Source organism: Cetorhinus maximus, chromosome 12 (genome assembly GCF_964194155.1).
Source record: "Cetorhinus maximus chromosome 12, sCetMax3.hap1.1, whole genome shotgun sequence".
Classification (NCBI taxonomy): domain Eukaryota; kingdom Metazoa; phylum Chordata; class Chondrichthyes; order Lamniformes; family Cetorhinidae; genus Cetorhinus; species Cetorhinus maximus.
In genome coordinates this window covers 59,447,502-59,466,445 of record NC_135890.1, presented here as the reverse complement: position 1 = coordinate 59,466,445, position 18,944 = coordinate 59,447,502, and the positions used below count along the sequence as shown (strand labels likewise).

The window sequence follows — 18,944 nt, the reverse complement described above, 5'->3', positions numbered from 1 at the left end:
ATCTCCGTTCCTTCGCTGTCACTGGGTCAAAATCCTGGAACTCCCTCCCTAACAGCATGGTGGTGTACCTACACCATGTGGACTACAACGGTTCAAGAAGAGCAATTAGGAATGAGCAACAAATGATGGCCTAGCCAATGACACCCACATCCCATGAACGAATAAAAAAGTCAAATTTGAACAATTATGGAATATACTTTTACAAGTGTTATGTATAAAGTATATTTTTGGAAACAACCTGCCAACACTTGTTGCTGGTGTTTCATGTATGAACTGCAGTGGTTCCCTCACTGCGGGACTACATTCCAGCATGAGGCACTTGAGATTTTCAACCTGCCGTTTAGTGTAAAAGTACTTTTCTCAATGGCATTGAAAATTGGGCAATCTCTCTAACAAAAAAAGACTTGCTTCTCTATAGGGCCTTTCATATCGTCAAGACATCTCAAAGTGCTTTACAACCAATGAAGTACTCTTTGAAGTCTAGTCAGTATTGTAGTTTAGGAAACACAACAGCCAGTTGCCACAGCAAGCTCCCACAAACAGGAATGCGATAACCCTCAGTACTGCGCTGGAGTTCAGGCTGGATTTTGAGCTCACAGCATGGTATAGTGGGGCTTGAACCCTTCTATCAGAGGTGAGTATATTACCAACTGAGCACAGCCACACTTAGAGGCAAACAATCTGATACACCAAGTTTATGCCAGATTCCAAATTGAAAACATGCTCCCTACTGTTTTCATGACAGGAGAACAGAAAATTGAACAAGCAGAAGGTTGGTTCATCAATGGTCACGGGCGTTTTAAGGCATGTCCTGCGCTCATTCATGTTTTTTTTTGTACACTGTGCACTTGAATTAATTCTGATCACCTAAGATGCATGTTCTGTACTTTACCATAGGCTGCATGAAGAAGCGATGGCTCAAATGAAACTTCCAGCAGAAGCAAGACAGAAATCTTTGCTGAAGCTGGCAGCACAAAAAGTGACACACAGATGGGTATATATTTTCTGGATGCAAGCCGTTCTGTAACATGTGAAGTGCTTTCATCTCCAAACTGAGCAGATTACCAAATTTCTTTAGTAATGAGGCAACGAGTTGCTGATGGTGTAAATGGATGCATCCATCCTAAAGCCAAGGGATGAAGGCAATCCTCCAACTCAGCCAACACAACCCTGCCTTCCTTACTTGCTGCCTCGCTCGGTTTGAGTTGAATGGGCCTGTGGGGGTATGCAAACAGCTGCTTTTGACACGTTACCTCATTGCTGGATAAATTCTGAATCAGAGATCTATTAATGCCTACAACTCCAGATGTATCATCAAAATATATAGGAGACCATTGGGCCCATCTTGCCTGTGCTGGGTCTTTGAAAGAACTGTCCAATTAATACCACATCCCTGTTGCTTTCCATAAACCCTGCAATTTTGTCCTATTCAAGTATACATTCAATCCCCTTTTGAAAGTTACTATCCAATCTGCTTCCACCAGCACTTTAGGTAGTGTATTCCTGATCATTATTCACTATGTAAAAAAAAAAAAATTCTCCTTGTCTCCCCTCTGGTTCTTTTGCCAATTACCTTAAACCTGTGCCCTCTGGTTTCCTATTCTCCTCCCAATGGAAATAGTTTGTCTTATTTCCTCCATGATTTTGAACACCTTTATTAAGTCTTCCTGTCAAGAAGGTATAATAATTTTCATAATGTATTGGAATTTATTGTAAAATAGAGTAATAGTGGGATGTGACTATGTGTCTATATGTATGTGTGTGTGTGCGTGAGATTTAATTGAATTAGAGGCAACTAGCTTTGATCTAAGAAGAGAGGTTAGGTTTGAAATTTAATTAGATAAACACGGGGAAGTTTAGAAACATGGGTGTCAAGGGAACATTTGCATTTTGAAATAAACCAGGCTAGATCGTTTTCAAAGGAGGGGTGAAATGTGTCACCTAGCCAGGCAAAGTTTAGAAACAGTGGGCTGGATTTTGCCATCGGCAAGCAGGGGGGGGGCCTGCTCGCCGACGCGCAAAATGACGCGGGATGACATCAGGCGGAACCCCCGACGTCATCCCGCCCCATTTAAATTTTCAGGAAGGCGGGGGCACAGCAAAATCAGCGGCGGGCCCGCCGACCTGTCAATGGCCAATTGAGGCCATTGAAAGGATAATTAAAACAATTAAAGGACCTGCCCGTCTAACCTTAAGGTTGGTGGGCAGGCCAGGAGCCCAGGATGGGTTTCTGAAAAAACATGAAACCTCATCCACGGGCAGGATGAGGTTTCATGTAGGGTTTAAAAAACTTTAATAAAGTTTTAATGAAATTTATTAACATGTCCCATCTCATGTGACATTGTCACATGAGGGGGACATGTTAAGGATTTTTTTAATTTTCTATTTTTAATGTTTGAACAAGTGCAGGTGATCTCCCTGAGGCAGCGCTTAGCCTCAGGGAGATGTGCGCACTTTCGCACATATGCATGAAAGAACACACTCTCGCATTTGGGGAATCCCCCCCGCCTGCACAGGAAGCACATAGCGATTCCCGCCGGGCATCACGCTGGGCAGGACTTAATTGACCCGCCCACTTAAAATGGCAGCGGGGCCCGCTTCTCCGGCGGGGATCGGCTCCCCGCCCGCCCGGTAGGCAGAAAATTCTGCCCAGTGTGTCTATTTTCCCAAAGATTACTGGTAAAACTTAGTGTTATGAGAGCATTTTATTATCAGGGAGATAAAGTCCAAAGACATAGTCAAACAATGGGTATTTGCATCCAAAGAGGAAGATTTTACAAGTGTGTGAAGAAGCCTTCAGCATCTATGCCTCAAATTGCTGTCTTCAAAGGACTGAAGTTAAGAAAACTCACTTGGAAAGGCATTTGTTCAGGGGATCATTATTCTTTGCCTGGGTCTTTTAAAATTTATGTGCCTTACTGTTGCCTTAACGAAAGTGTAACTGGGAGTTAGATTGATTAAGGGGATTTAGAAATCATCATAGTAGTAGCTTGTAGATCAATGTATATATTTAAAATAATTCCTCTTGTTAATAAATGTTTAATCTTGTTTTATAAAAGCCTATAAGATTTGGTGGTCTTATTACTACTGAATTCAAGGTACCCATCTCGAAATTTTTACAAATTGAGAATTAGTCGTGACAGTTGTTTCAAGTTTCCCTCTGGGATTTGAACAGCTCAGGATTTACCATCTGCTGTGTCATAACATAGTTGAGGGCTCTTTGCGGGATATATTTGAAATGCCTTTTTTTTTGGACTTGGTGAATCTTAAGGTTACGAGTACGAGAAGCACTTTGAATTCAGGAGTTGGTGAGGTTTTTTTTAAGCGGTGATACTGAAATATGGCTTTGGCAGTTGCTCAGATTTGGTTGTGATTTGAGGTTATAACTTTGGCTGGTTTACAAAAGGCAACCAAAGTTGAGTTACTGGAATTGGCGGATAAATCACAATTGGGGCCACCTGCAGGGGCTAAGAAATAATTGAAGGTGTAGCACAACAAGTTGGAAGTGATACCTGACACTAGTGAGTCACAGCTGGAGGTAGTGAGACTTCAGTTAGAAATGAAAAAGCTTGAACTTGAAAAAAAGGAAATGAAAAAACTTGAGCTAGAGGCAGCAGAAAAAGAGAAAGAAAGGGCATTTCAAGGGAGCAAGCGGAAAGGCAGGAGAGAGAAACGAAGCTGGAATTGGAATTCCAGGCAAGAGAGAAGGATATAGAAAGAGAGGCAAGGGAAAGAGAGAAGGAAGGAGAAAGGGCATATCAACTTAAAAGACTGGAAGTTAAAAAAGAGACCAAAGAGACCTCAGATTCTAAGGAAAGTTCTGATGATGAAAATACCTTTAACTTAAAACCCAGTGGAGAGATGTTTCAATTTGTACAAGTTCTTCCAAAGTCCAAAGGTAAAAGATATTGAAGCATTCTTTATTTCATTTGAGAAGATAGCTAAACAGATGAAATGGCCACAGGAAAACTGGACATTGTTGTTATAATCCAGGTTGGTGGGTAGAGGACATGAGGTTTATGCTTCGCTGTCAGAAGAAATGTTAGTGAATTAAGATGTGGTAAAAAAAGCTAGAGGCATACAGGCAGAAATTTAGGAATATGAGAATACAGCTTGGGCAAACTTATATTGAGTTTGACAAAGTAAAACAAAGTAATTTTGAACAGCGGATATGGACATTAAAAATAGAGACAACATATGCAGCTCTTAGAGAAGTAATTCTTTTGGAAGAATTTAAAGATTCAATTCCTTTGGTAGTGAGAACTCATGTAGGAACAGAGGGTTCAAACGGTAATATAAGCAGCAGAGATAGCTGATGATTATGAGTTAGCTCATGGAGCTAAACCTTTTTTTCATCACCCTTTCACATCGGAAAAGGATAGAAAGTGGAAAGGTGAAAGGAAGGTGGGTAGTCAGGGAAAAGGAGGAGCAGGTGGAAATTCCCAGGAAGTTTTTTCTCAGAATAAAAAGGAAGGTGCTGAGGGTAGAAGTGACATTCAAAAATTGAGGTGTTTTCATTGTAATAAAGCTGGACACATATAATCAGTGTGCTGGAAATTGCAGGGAAAATCTGTTTGAATTATAGGGGTGTAGAAATGTTCTGGAAGTAAAAGTACTGTGGGTTCTGAGGTTCAGGCACAGGAAAAAAACATTGGTTTAGGTACAGGTAAAACAGGAAGAATCAGTGATAGGTAAAGAAGTAGGAATGTGTTCATAATTTACCCAAGAGAATTCAGAGGAGCAGGTTGCAGGAATGTTTAAAGATTTTGTATGTGAAGGGAAAGTCTTTCCATATGTACAGGGTGGAGTAGGTAAAGATGTTAAAATTTTAAGAGACACTGGGGCTAGTCAATCCTTAATGTTGCGGGTTGTGATATTTGTTGTTCAGGGGAGTATTTCAGGAACAGGTAATAATAAGTGGAATTCATGGAGATGCTAAACCTATTCCATTTTGGAAGGTAAATTTAAAGAGTAAGTGGAAAACAGGCGAAGTAACTGTTGGGGTGGTGGGAAAATTGCCCATTGCAGGGGTTCAATTTAGTCTGGGTAATGATATAGCTAGATCACGAATGTGGGTGATGCCTGTGGTAGTTGAGCAGCCTGTAGAGGTGGCTTCAACAGAAGTGTTACAGGGAGAGCATCCTGGATTGTTTCCAGATTGTGTGATAACAAGATCACAGGCTCATAGGTTGAAACAAGAAAAAACAGGAAGGACAGGCAGTTCAAAGGCAGGAAGGTGTTAAAATCCAATTAGCTGACACTGTGTTGATAACATTGTTCAGAAAGAGAGACTAAAGGATAATTCAGCTGAAGTGTTTAACTCAAGATAGTTAGTGGAGTTACATAAAAAAGATTTACAAATACAACACTTATATTGGACAACTTATTCAGAAACAGAGGCAAAATGTAATCCAGAATGTTATTATCTTAAGGGTAATATTTTAATCAGAAAATGGAGGTTGTATCATGTTTCTGAGGATAGTTAATGAAATTCCTTTGGGGGACATTTAGGAATTAGAAAGACACAGGTGAAGATGCAGAAACATTTTTATTGGCCTGGATTGCATAGGGATGTAGTCAAATCCTGTAGAACATGTCATACATGTCAGGTGATAGGGAAACCACAAGCAATGATTAAGCTGGCACCTTTAATTTCAATTCCAGCATTTGAAAAGCCTTTTACTAGGGTCATAATTGATTGTATAGGACCCCTTCCTAAGATAAAAAGTGGAAATCAATATTTACCGACAATAATGGACGTGTCTACCAGATTTCCTGAAGCAATATCTTTGAGAAACATTACAACAAAGAAGATTGTGGAAGAGTTAACTAATTTTTTTACGAATTATGGTTTACCTAAGGAAATATAATCAGATCAGGATTCAGATTTTATGTCACAGATGTTTAAGGAAGTAATGAACAGTTTGGGGATAAAACAATTTAAGTCAACAGCTTATCATCCTGAGTCACAAGGGGCTTTGGAAAGATGGCATCAAACTCTAAAAACTATGATGATAGTGTACAGTCAAAATTATCCACAGGATTGGGATAGGGGAATTCCATTCTTGTAATTTGCTATTAGGGATGCTCCTAATGCATCGTTTGGTTTTAGTCCTTCGAACTAATCTATCGTCATGAGGTAAGGGGACCACTGAAATTGATTTATCAGAAAATGGTGGGTCAAAATTCAGAAACTGTTCTCCTGGCTTACATATCAAACTTCAGAGAGAGATTAGACAGAGTGTGTGAGTTGGCTAGGGAACATTTAAAGACAGCACAGCAGGTGATGAAAGTGAGAGCAGACAGGAAAGCTACAGCTTGGAATTTTGTTGCTGGAGAGAAAGTTCTCTTACCAGTACTGGGTGACTCTTTAAAGGCAAGGTTTATTGGGCCTTACAGGATTGGAAAGAAACTGAGTGAAGTAAATTATTTAATAAATACTCCAAGTAAAAGAAAGAAGCAGAGGGTGTGTCATGTTAACTAGTCTCTCATTCCTGGAACCATTCTCGTAAATCTTTTCTGCACACTTTCTAAAGCCTTCACGTTTTCCTAAAATGTGATGTCCAGGGTAGCGTAGTGCAGTGCTGAGACCTGAATGAATTTTGGAACTACTTATTTTTCAACAGTTGGGTCGAAAGCTGATGTATCGCTCACAACCACCCAAAGATAAAGATGAAGAGCAAGATTCAGCGGTCAAAGGAGCTGAGAAGGACAATGACGAAAGAGAATTTTTCACCTAAGAACCAAGATTTGAAAATCATTGCACAGCAAACAGGTCTTTATTTTGTAACCTGTGAATTGTTTAATTGATATTTATCAGTTCATTATTAATGTTGGTATCATAGATGTAGCTGGCAAGTTTATATATTAGGATGCTGCGGTCTACATACTGCCTTTATATGCAGGCCACTGTAGGCCTAAAGGCAAAGGGCTCTGGGAATTTGCAAGACACCTGGCCTTTTTTTACAATGTGTGACACATTGCATGGTTATCATTGCATCTACTACTGCTCGTTTTTTATTGGAGTGGGAACTAAATGCTTTTAAATCAGTATTGTCCAATACATGAACCTCAGCAGCTCACTGGGAATGCAGCTGTGCTAATTGTAATTTTGAATAAAAGTAAGTAGTATACATTGTCATTAGGCATGCAACCTTAATACTGTTTGAGCATTTCTTGGTAATTGTGAATATTTTACTTCTGGATTGCGCTGAATCTCTTGGAGTTAAAGGTTAATCCCCTAAACATACCTGAATACAATCTGGGAGAAAAATTATAAGAACATTGTAATTGCCAAACTAAAAGCAAAGAGTGTGAGTGTTTATTGATTGTGGTGAGTGCTTTACTTCCTAGGTTATTGACTGAATGGTAGGAGATGTTTGAGTAAATGTGCACATATGAAATACATTTACCTGGATTGTGTGTGTATGTGTGTTTACTGCATGAGGCCAAAACAGTGTCAGCATAGCCACATGTGGCCACACCAACACTGTTTTGGCCACGTGCAGTAATTTTAGTAGGAAATACCTGGAGCACATGCACACACACACAGACACAGAGACATACACACGAACACACAGAGACACAGACACAATCCAGATAAATGTATTTCATATGTGTACATTTACTTTAACATCTCTTACCATTCAGTCAGTAACCTAGGAAGTAAAACACTCACCACAATCACTTAACACTTACACTCTTGCGATCTGAGGCTGTAGAAATGCAAGTTTGTTCTTTCTTGTTGACCCAAGGTGCCACCTTATTATTTTTCCATCATATTATTGACTCTAGAGTTTGTAGAATATTGCAATACAAATTGTAAATGATACTGTAATGTTTATATCTATCCTAATTTAAGTAAATAGGCTGATTATTTTTAATTTAAAAATTCCAAAAGTAAAAGCTGTTAAAAAAAGTGGTCTATCTTCCTCAAAATAAAGGTATACATTACTGTGAAAGACAAGTAATCTTTAAATGATAAAAGACTATTTCTGTTCATTTTTCTAAACCATAGTGTTGACTGGTGGCCCAGCTTTAGAGAATTTTGGACCCCTCAAAGTCAAGTTGTTGGTGACAAAGTTTTCTTACAAAAGACTTCTGTATATTCATGTGGTGATGCAGGCTCCTGTACTCTCACTGTGCAAAGCTGCAGGCCAGGAGTGCTCATTGTAAAACCTCTGAAAATTGCCTTCCATTCTCAACGGCTGTCGTACTTCTCCCAGTGCAGTATTTTTTAAAATTATTGTTTTGTTTTTAAACAGACCTGTGAAATTTTACTGTGGCCCAGCTGAACTAGCAGCAGATTTCTTTTCCCCCACATACATCTCCAAAAATTTTACTGTACCTGATCCCATCCCTGGCCATTCTCCTGAGCAGTTTTTTTCACTCCGTCATGGGATGTGGGTGTCGCTGGCTAGGCCAGCATTTATTGCCCATCCCTAATTACCCTTGTGAAGGTGGTGGCGAGCTGCCTTCTTGAACTGCTGCAGTCCATGTGGTGTAGGTACACCCACAGTGCTATTAGGAAGTTCCAGGATTTTGACCCTGCAACAGTGAAGGAACGGTGATATATTTCCAAGTCAGGATGGTGTGTAGTTTGGAGGGGAACTTACAGGTGGTGGTATTCCCATGTGTCTGCTGCCCTTGTCCTTCTAGGTGGTCGAGGTCATGAGTGTGGAAGGTGCTATCATTGGAGGCTTGACGAGATACTGGATTGCAACTTGCGGATGGTACACACTGCTACCACTGTGTGCCAGTCGTGGAGGAAGTGGATGTTTAAGTTGAGGGATGCCAATCAAGCAGGCTGCTTTGTCCTGGATGATGTTGAGCCTCTTGAGTGTTATTGGAGCTGCACGCATCCAGGCAAGTGGAGATATTCTATCACACTCCTGACCTGTACTATTAGATAGTGGACAGGTTTTGGGGAGTCAGGAGGTGAGTTACTTTCTGCAGGTTACCCAGCTTCTGACTTCCTATTGTAGCCACAGTATTTATATGGCAGGTCCGGTTCAGTTTCTGGTCAATGGTAACCCCCAGGATGTTGATAGTCGGGGATTCAGCGATGGTAAGGCCATTGAATGTCAAGGAGAGATGGTTAGATTTTCTCTTGTTGGAGATGGTCATTGCTGGGCACTTGTGTAGCTGGAATGTCTGTTATCTTCCCCTCTAGCCTTCTAAAGCCAGAGGGTCACCTCTGCAGTACATAGACAAAATAGCACAGGGAATTTCAAACCAATGGCCTGTACAAGCTCACAAACACCCCTGTGAATTATATTCTGACCATCTTAGCCTAGTGTTAGCCAATACAAACCGATGACCAGCCACAGTGAGGATACTGACACCATTTTAACCAAATGCACTAATTTAGGTAAAATACACATACAATACAAATGTATTTCATGTGCAAATTTACTGAAATATCACACAACACCATGCTCAAAATCCTGTTTACATCTCTAATTTTTTTCCTAGTTCTAATGAACTGTCATTGACCTAAAACGTTAACTGCTTCTCTCCTCACAGATGCTGCCTGCTGTGTATTCCAGCATTTTTTTTTTGTTTTTATTTCAAACATCAACCACCTATTCAGTGACCAAGGAAGTAAAGCACTCTTGGTAATCAAGGTGCTCACAATCTTATCATCTCACCATTTTACCAATAAATGCATACAAATTTTAAAGTTCACATGCATATAGCATGCAAATGAGTGATCGGATCCCAGGAACATTGAGCACCTAATATGCATTTAAATTTATTGATCAGAAATGCAATTACACATGCGTATTATTAATGTATTGGAAAATATGGGTCGAGCTCAACACTGTTATATTCTCGTTGCAGTTGTCACACATGATTTGTGGTTTTAATGAGCTAAGGACCAGAACTCCAGATTCTACTTCCCACGTATGCAACAGGGATGGTCCCTGAATCCTTGTTAATTTGTACGTGCTTTGTTATGTCCTCCTTCAGGATGCCATCTATTACCTTTCAGTTTTACCTTTCTGTGGGAAAGCAGATCCTTCTCTCCTACCTCTCATTATGTTTTACCACCTGGTTCCTGGTAATTTATTCTATTCCTATTACATGAGCCTTTTATGTGGTACTTTATCAAACACTTTCTTAAAATCCATATAGACATCATCCATTGCATTCCCTCCATCTGTTACTTAATCAAAAAACTTAATTCAAGCATGATCTGCCTTTTACAAATCTGTGCTGGCTCTTCTTAATTAATTTAAAACACTCCAAGTGCCTGTTGATTTCTTCCCTGATTATTGTTTCTAAAAACCGTACCCACAATGATGTTAAACTAACTAGCCTATTCTTTGACTTATATCACTTATATAGGACCAGGAAGCCATTCAGCACCTTGAACCTGTTCTGCCATTCAATCAGATTATGTCTGGTCTGTACATCATCACCATTTGTATTTTTGAGATGACTTACTTGGCTCTGCCAGCACATCCAATTACACACAGACATACAAAATAGGAGCAGGAGTAGACCATTCAGCCCCTCGAGCCTGCTCTGCTATTCAATAAGATCAAGGCTGATCTGTTTTTGTTTCAAATTCCACATTCCCATCAACCCCCGGTAACCTTTGATTCCCTTGCCTAACAAGAATCTACCTATCTGTGCCTTAAAAATATTCAATGACCCCGCCTCCACCATCTTCTGAGGCAGAGAATTCCAAAGTCACACAACTCTCAAGAGAAAAAAATTCTCCTCATCTCTGTCTTAAAAGGGTGACCCCTAATTTTAAAAGTGTCCACTAGTTCTGGACTCACCCACAAGAGGAAACATCCTTTCCACATCCACCTTGTCAATACTGTTCAGGATCTTATATACTTCAATCAAGTCACCCTTCACTCTTCTAAACTCCAGGGGAAACAAGCCCAGTCTGTCCAACCTTTCCTCATAAGACATCCCAGTCATTCCAAGCATCAATCTAGTAAACCTCCTTTGAACCACCTCCAATGCATTTACATCATTCCTTAAATGAGGCCAAAACTGCACACAGTATTCAAGATGTGGTCTTACTAATCTGACGTGCCACTCATCTTTGTGCAGTTATATGCTTTTTCCTTAAGTTTGATGCATTCCTTAACTTCTTTAGTTAACCACGGATGATGGATCGTCCCCTTAGAATTTTTCTTTATAGTAGGGACATACTTATTCTGAGTATTCTGAAATATATCCTTAAATGTCTGCCACTGCTTCTCTAATGATCCATCCCTTAGCCTAGTATCCCAGTTCACTCCAGCTAGCTCAGCTTTCATGTCCATATAGTTGCCCTTATTTAAATTTAAAATACTAATCTTAGACCCACTCTTCTCCCTTTCAAACTGGATGTAAAATTCAATCATTTTGTGGTCACTGCTACCTAGGGGTGCCTTTACTCTGAGGTCATTAATTAATCCTGTCACATTACACAATATCAAGTCTAATATAACCTGCTCTCTGGTTGGTTCCAAACGTGCTACTCTAAGAAACTATCTCAAAAGCATTCTATGAACTCCTCATTCAGACTATTGCTAATCTAATTTTTCCACTTTATATGTAGGTTCAAGTCACCCATGATTATTGCCATCCCTTTATCAGAGGTACCCAATATTTCTTGTATACTTTGTCCTACATTGTGGTCACTGTTAGGGGGCCTATAGACCAATCCCACTAGTGATTTCTTTCCCCTACTATTCCTCATCACCACCCAAAACGATTCTACATCCTGATCCCCTGAACCAAGGTCATCTCGAACTATTGCACCAATGCATTGTTGATTAATAGTGCTACCCCTCCACCTTTACCTAGCTTCTTGTGCTTCTTGAATGTCATATACCCCTCAATATTCAAGACCCAAGCCTTGTCATCCTGCAGCCACATCTCCGTAATGGCTAGCAGATTATATTTAATTACTTCAATGTGTGCTATCAATTCATTTACATTGTTATGAATGCTATGCGCATGCAGGTACAGAGCCTTTAGTTTTGTCTTTTTGTTATCCTTGTAACATCTAGTCTTGATTGTTGGTGCATTCTTAGGTTTTTTTCTCTGTCCCTTCCTGTCATTCTCTGACCTGCATTTCCCATGTTACTATTTTGCTCTCCTGCCTTCACTCTATCCCTTGATTTGCTACATCCACCCAAGCTTGATCCCTCACCCCCTTGTTTAGTTTAAAGCCCTCTCTAATTCTCTCGTTATGCAGCTTGCTAGAACACTGGTCCCAGCACTGTTCAGATGTAGACTGCCCAATGGTACAGCCCCCACTTTCCCCAGTACTGATGCCAGTGCCTCACGAACCAGAACCTACCTCTCCCACACCAGTCTTTGAGGCACACATTCATTTCCCTAATCTTATTTGCCCTATGCCAATTTGCACACGGCTCAGGTCATAATCCAGAGATTATTATCTTTGAGGTTCTGCTTCTTAATCTGGTGCCTAGCTCTTCGTACTGACTATGGAGAACCTCTTTCCTTGTCCTGTCTATGTCGTCAGTGCCTACGTGGACCAAGACAACTGGAACCTCCCCCTTCCTGTGCAAGTTCCTCTCTAGCCCTGAGCAAATGTGCTGAACCTTGGCACCGCGCAGGCAACACAGCTGCCTGGACTGTTGCTCTTTGCTGCAGAGAACAGTGTCAATACCCTTCACTAATCCTGATCTGGAATTCCTCTAGCTGCTTACATTTTCTGCAGACGTGTTTGCCCTGGATCGCCTTGGCATCCAATAGCTCCCACATTCCACAGCTGCAACATAAAAAAAAATGGTAGGACAGGTGTTATGTTATTTAGTTAATTTAATTGCTCTCTTAATTAACTTAGAATAATTCCTACATACACTACAATTTACTGTACTTATTAACTAGTACCATCTGCAACTAAAAGTTAAATGTTACTTCATTGCACAGGTCTGTGTTTCAGGTATTTATTTGAATTATTTTATTTTAAAGTTTGTTATTTTTATTTATTTTCTTTATCTTAATAAACCCTACTACTCCCTAAAAGTTTTACTACTATTACAGAAACCTATGAAGGAAAACTTAGTTATCAATAAATTGTACCAGTATTTAAAAGATAAATGAGCAAATCAAGCAAAATACTCACCAATCACTTACCTAGTTTCCTAAGATGTCACACTTGATTTTCTCGTTTGGTCGATCCACTGAGACCCACATTGCCACCACCACCACCACCGCCGGCAGCAGCAGTAGCATCTTTCTGAACTCCCAGCTCCCCTCTCACTCCATCTCGCAGTCTTTTATCTCCCCGTTCCTCTCACGTTCTTTCATTGAGCTCCATTTTGGTATATCTTTTCATACAAGGTGACAGTTTGGCATGTATCTCAAATGGCAGCAATTCAACCAGGAGAGACACCTGAAGGATTGGAGTACCAACACGGACTCATTATTCCAGTCTACTTTAACCACTATGCAGGGCATCAGAGATACATCACAGAGACACTGATGTTGTGGCAAGCCATGTCACATCTAGAAAATACTTGAGCACTTCCCCTGCTGCCAAACAATCCCCTCATTCCTTCTTGTGAAGATCAGGATAATCTTGTTATTCTCAAGGTCTCAGGTACATCATTTGTATCTATTGAGTTACAGCCGTTCGCTTTTTAGACTTTTGAGAAATACAGAACACATTCCATCTAGAGCTGCTGCCAAATCCACCCATCTTTGTCAACAAGTTTACAAATACAAAAGTTTACAATTGCCTACTTCCTCAAATGTGGAATACTATTGCATAGATTGTGAAAGAATCAGCACTATGGTAAAAAAAAATCAAATTTTATTTTAGGGGAAAGAAGACACTAGTGGGAGTGGTCTATTTTTTATTAAAAAATCAGGTCCTATGGGTGGGAGTTTGGGCGTCAGTCTCAGTGGTGCTCTGAATAGTTATCACTGTTTTGGATGTCTGTAACAAATCAGACAGAATTTCCACGCAGGCTTGCTCACAGCAGTGAAATTAGGAAGTGCTTAAAAAAATTAACGGTGGTAGAAGTTTGGAACTCCCACAAACGGCTGTTGAGGTTGGATCAATTGTTAATTTTCATTCTAAGATCAATAGATTTCATTTAATCAGAGGTTTTAAAGGAAATGGGGCAAAGGACTGTATATTGAGCTAGGTCACATATAAGTCATGATCTCACTGAATAGCAAAGCAGGCTTGAGGAGTTAAAAGGCCTACTCCTGTTCCTATGTGCAGGTGACAGTGCAGGCCTTCTTAAACATCAGTACAACACCGAGCCATTTTTGGAAATATCACATCCACCTAAGCAATCATTAAGCTAGGATCTGCAATGGAGTGAAAGATGCAGGTGTTTACCTGCTATAAGGACACCTGGATGTTGTGTAGATCTCAGTTTAGAGAATGAAGATGCCAAACAGGAAAATGTACCATACTGCTTCAAGCAAAGGCATTGGCCAAGTCCTGGGAAATGACTTGTTCACGCTACACAGTAAACTACGCGATTGAAAAGTTTTTATTAGTTCAACTTACATCCAAATTCACATTTGAACATGTGCAGAGAGTCAAACTAGAAGAGTCGTGTCTACAATTAAATTACAGTTTGTCCTGAACACTTTGCACCATAATACAAACCCCCTGACCTAGTCAGTACAGCCCCAAATACAGCATATTTTAATTGCTGGACATAAAAAAAGTATTCAAAAATTGTACACATGGTTATTCTTCAAAATAAAAGGAAAATTACTCTCTCATTTCTCCATCTTCTTCTTCTTCCTCAACTCCTCTGATGTACAGAACATTGTTACACCTGTTGAACAGAAGGGAAATTGTCAGTATCCAACAATGTTTACTCTGCAGTGTTACTACCATCACTCTAAATGTGATTAAAAAGTAATGTAAAGGACATATCTTTATTTCAGTTGGACTGTGGATTAAAATTACACTGGCTGCAGTTTGAAGGACATATCTACTGGAACAGTGAGAGGAATATATACAATGTTGCTGTCCTGGAACAGTGTGTGCCATGAAAGACAGGATGGTGCCGAGGAAGAGTCCGGGCTAATGGGGCAACAACATTTTAACTGGCTTCTGACCAGGTGACCAGGGTTTGAGAGAGAGCAGTGCAGCAGAATAGCTCCTAGCCTGAAAGGAAAAATACCTAAAACCTCTCTCTCCTATGTGTAAGATTCCAGTAATTCTACAATAATATCTAGCTGGCTTTTTCTCCTCATATCTCTATAACCTGCTCCCACTCTCTAAAAACCCCTGTCAAGAGAAAAAAGGGAAAATCACTGTTAGAGACACTGAAAGGCAAGTGCTCAACAGTGACTGAAAGTGCTGGAAGGCCACCTCATGTCATCAAAGGAATTTGGAAGACATCGATCAAAATCAACTCATCGAATCCTATACTCCGGAACTGGTGCTATTGAACTGTTTTATCCCACCCTTAAAATCCACATTTTTGTGTGTCTTGTCTGTGTGTGTATAGCGATTTAAGAAGGGGTAGAGTTTAGGTGTTAGAAGTTAGCAATTCATATTTCTTTTGCCACTGGTTAAAGACAATTTGTTCATTAAACAGTTATTTATTTATTTATTAAGTTTACAAACCTTGTGTTCATATTCTGTAAACCTAAATTAAACAATTAGGTGGCTTGATCAAACTTTTTCATACTTGTTATGGCTCGGAGAGCAGTGGGGCATGATATTGCAGCGCACTATCCCCAGTGAGTCGTGACAGTAAAATGTGCAGGTAGGGGAGGTGGGGGTCATTATCACATTGCTGTTTGTGGGAGCTTGCTGTGTGAACACTAGCTGCCACATTTCCTATATTATGTTAGTGAATACATTTCAAACAAGTACTTCATTGGCTGTAAAACGTTTTCAGATGTCCGAAGGTTATGAAAGGTGTTATATAAATGTAAATCTTTCCTTCAAGTAATTCTCACCTTATTAGGACTTCGCCAAGGTGACCCGCTAAAGCACCATCAATATATTCTTCTGTGTTCGCCAGCTTGAACAAGAGGAAAATAATTCAATGTTTTCTCCTGCTGAAATCTACATAGGTTAAAGAATCCATCTGAACAGTGGAATACATTGAATATTGAGATGGATAACAACATCTTTACCCATTTGACAAAAACAACACTGGGTCAGCCCTATGTATAGCATCAGTTGGCAGTCCTGGAGAAAAACTCCATAGTTTGGAGGAAAGGGATTTATTCCAAAACTTTCCTCACTATAGTCTTCCATACTAATGTCTGTGACACAGGATCCCAATGCTGCTTTGAACCAGACACCAAGAGGCATACCAGTCTACCAGTGCCTGCTTCAGAGCTGAGTTGAGAGACAAGGCTCTCACATTCACAACACTTCCAGAGATCAGGAGCACAGCAGAACAGGCGAGGGCTTTACTCAGCACAGACCTTCCATCACTACACATCCAGCAAGACAACTGGTGAATCCCAGATAAATGCAAACTTAGATGGAGGATTATTTCAAAAACAAAAGGGCTCTGTTCCTAAATGCTTGTTGGTTGAAAGGAAGATAGTTACAATCATGGAATGGCTACAGTGCAGGAGCTGGCCATTTGGCCTGTAGAGTCCACGTCAGCTCTCTCAGAGCAATTTAGCCACTCCCACACCCTTTCCCTGTACCCACGCAAATTTTGTGCCTTCAGCTGCTTATTCAATACCCCTTTGAAAGCCATGATTGAATCTGCCTCCACTACATACTCAAGCAGTGCATTCCAGATCCTAAACACTCACCATTTTTCCTCAAGTTACCATTAGCTCTTTTGTCAATCACTTTAAATTGGTCTCCTTTGCTTCTCAACCCCCTTGAAAAAGGGAGCAGTTTCTATCTACTCTGTCCAGGTCCCTCATGATTTTGAAAACCTCCTTTCAACCTTCTCTCGGGAGAACAGCCCCAGCTTCTTCAATCTAACCTCGTAGCAGTATCCCTCATCCCTGAAACCATTCTCTTTTGTGCATCGTCTCTAACACCTTCACATCTTTCCTGAGGTGTGGTGCCCACAACTGGACACACAATACTCCAGTTGGGACCGAAACAAATTTTTATAAATGTTCATTCTAACGCCCTTGCTATTGCATTTGGTCATGATTTATAGCCTTATTCAAGTTAACCAGACTGTAAAATCCAGATTTACTTTGTACAATTGTACATCTTACCTCTCAGATTTTACAGTTAAATACGAGATGATTCCGTATGATTTGCGATTTCAGCAAGTTGATGGTTATGATTAACAGATTGAAAAGTAGCGCATAAAAAACAACAATGTCACCAAAGCCATACTCTTGGCTAGTCAGCAATATCTATGGCTGACGGTGGAATTGTCAACTTATTCCTTACCTGCATATTCATATATCCATCAACTGACACCAAATAGCCCTTGTATTCCATTCCCCATTTTAACTTCACCATCACCGGTTTGCCAGTTAACCCGTTGAGGAAAGGTTTTGGATTCAATGGTAAACTCTGGAGAAAAAAGGAGCAGTCAGAGAGGGGCCCAACTCCCAACACATATAATTCTGTCAAAACAGATCACCCTGGGGAGGGGGCGGTAAGGGGGGAGACACATCACCCTGGGGAGGGAGGGTGGGGGGGAACAGATCACCCCAGGGAGGGGGCAGTACAGGGGGAGGGGGAGGCACCACCCCGGGGAGGGGGCGCGGGGGGAACGATGACACACAGATCACCCCAGGGGAGGGAGGGGGGGTGCAGGAGAGACAGATCACCCCGGGGGCGCGGAACGATGACACACAGATCACCCCAGGGGAGGGGGACAGGAGAAACAGATCATCCCGGGGAGGGGGCGGGGGGAACAGATCACCCCGGGGAGGGGGCGCGGGGGGCAGGAGAGACAGGTCACCCCGGGGTGAGGGCGCAGGGGGGACAGATCACTCCAGGGATCGGCACGATGGTTGGGGGACACATCACCCCGGAGAAGGGGCGCGGAGTTGCTGGAGCTGAGCGATTATCAGCCCTGGTGCAGCCTGGGGTACTAGGCCGTTACCGGCCCTGGAGCCTCCTCTTCCCTGGATACGGGAGTGTAATTTGGAGCGGCTCCTCCTTCCCTCCCTCACACTCCTCATTCATTCACTCATTCCCTCCCTCACCATGCTGATGTCTGGCTGAGGCTGTAATGGCGGCGGCCCTGAAGCTGACTCTGTCTGTCTAACGCGCGCCAAGGGCCGAGAGCAGAGGCTGCCGGGATCTGCACACTTTCACCTCTCACCTCTCACCTGGCGCCCTGATTGGACAACAGTTACCATGGGGATCCTTCGACAGGCCATCAATGCACTAATAACCCACAGAGAGAGGTGTAAGCTGTGGCTCAGTTCATAGCACCCTCGCCTTTGAATCTGTGGGTTCATGTCCCACTCCCGGAAACTAAGAACTGTGATTGTACTCGAAAGCGTTGCAATCTGTGACTGTTGATAACTCGAAAGAATAACCCACAGAGACAGTTAAAGAATCAAGATCCTTCAATCCGCACAGAGCAGAACCTCTCAAACTGATCCCTGTGAAATAATCAGTGATTTTGCTGAACAGATTTTAAAGCAGTGTTAGCTCCTGACAATATTCATCATAAACTGCAGCAACAGGACTTATCCTAGAATGGTTCATGTGGAAGAGAGCTCTTGGGAATAGTGCAGTTTGCAAAGCCTCCTGCAGGGGTAGGGGTGGTTTGTGCTGTGGTCTAGAGAGGTATAAGTGAATGGGCGGTGGCTGAAGATAGGTTTGGTGCCAACTGTGGACAGAGTGCAGCCACCACATGATCAGCATGGAGCGGACTGGCTGTGTCACCTCGGAGTGGAGCACACATTGAAGAGCACTGAGAGCAGCACCAAGTTCGCCAGGTGGTGGGCACCAAAAATTTGATCAACAGTTAGCACATGAACTGCTACTCTGCGGTTTTCTGGTGAGATGGCAGATTGTAGAATTCCAG

General features: G+C 41.4%; 2 protein-coding genes across 2 annotated transcripts in view; one reads left to right on the top strand and one right to left on the bottom strand.

The window, feature by feature from the left end:
• LOC144687078 (uncharacterized) overlaps positions 1–1,522 on the top strand; it is a 60,687-nt gene extending 59,165 nt beyond the window's left edge. The window contains exon 9 of the mRNA XM_078552842.1: positions 898–1,522. The gene's annotated coding sequence lies outside the window, so the exon portion shown is untranslated. The remainder of the gene's footprint in view (positions 1–897) is intronic.
• Positions 1,523–14,471: 12,949 nt separating this feature from the next.
• snrpf (small nuclear ribonucleoprotein polypeptide F) lies at positions 14,472–18,231 on the bottom strand. Its single transcript, XM_078553723.1, has 4 exons — positions 18,112–18,231; positions 17,345–17,470; positions 15,922–15,986; positions 14,472–14,783 (listed from the first exon to the last, which is right to left on the bottom strand). Exons 1-4 carry the CDS (start codon positions 18,112–18,114, stop codon positions 14,717–14,719), a joined length of 261 nt encoding a protein of 86 aa, XP_078409849.1. The 5' UTR covers positions 18,115–18,231; the 3' UTR covers positions 14,472–14,716.
• Between the last annotated feature and the right edge of the window lie 713 nt (positions 18,232–18,944).

Excerpts from the sequence above, each read along its gene's own strand:
- snrpf (XM_078553723.1), bottom strand. Across the intron at positions 15,987-17,344 it reads ATGGATATATGAATATGCAG|CTGGCGAACACAGAAGAATA; the intron begins GTAAGGAATAAG and ends CTCTTGTTCAAG. Across the intron at positions 14,784-15,921 it reads CTTGGCGAAGTCCTAATAAG|GTGTAACAATGTTCTGTACA; the intron begins GTGAGAATTACT and ends TCTGTTCAACAG.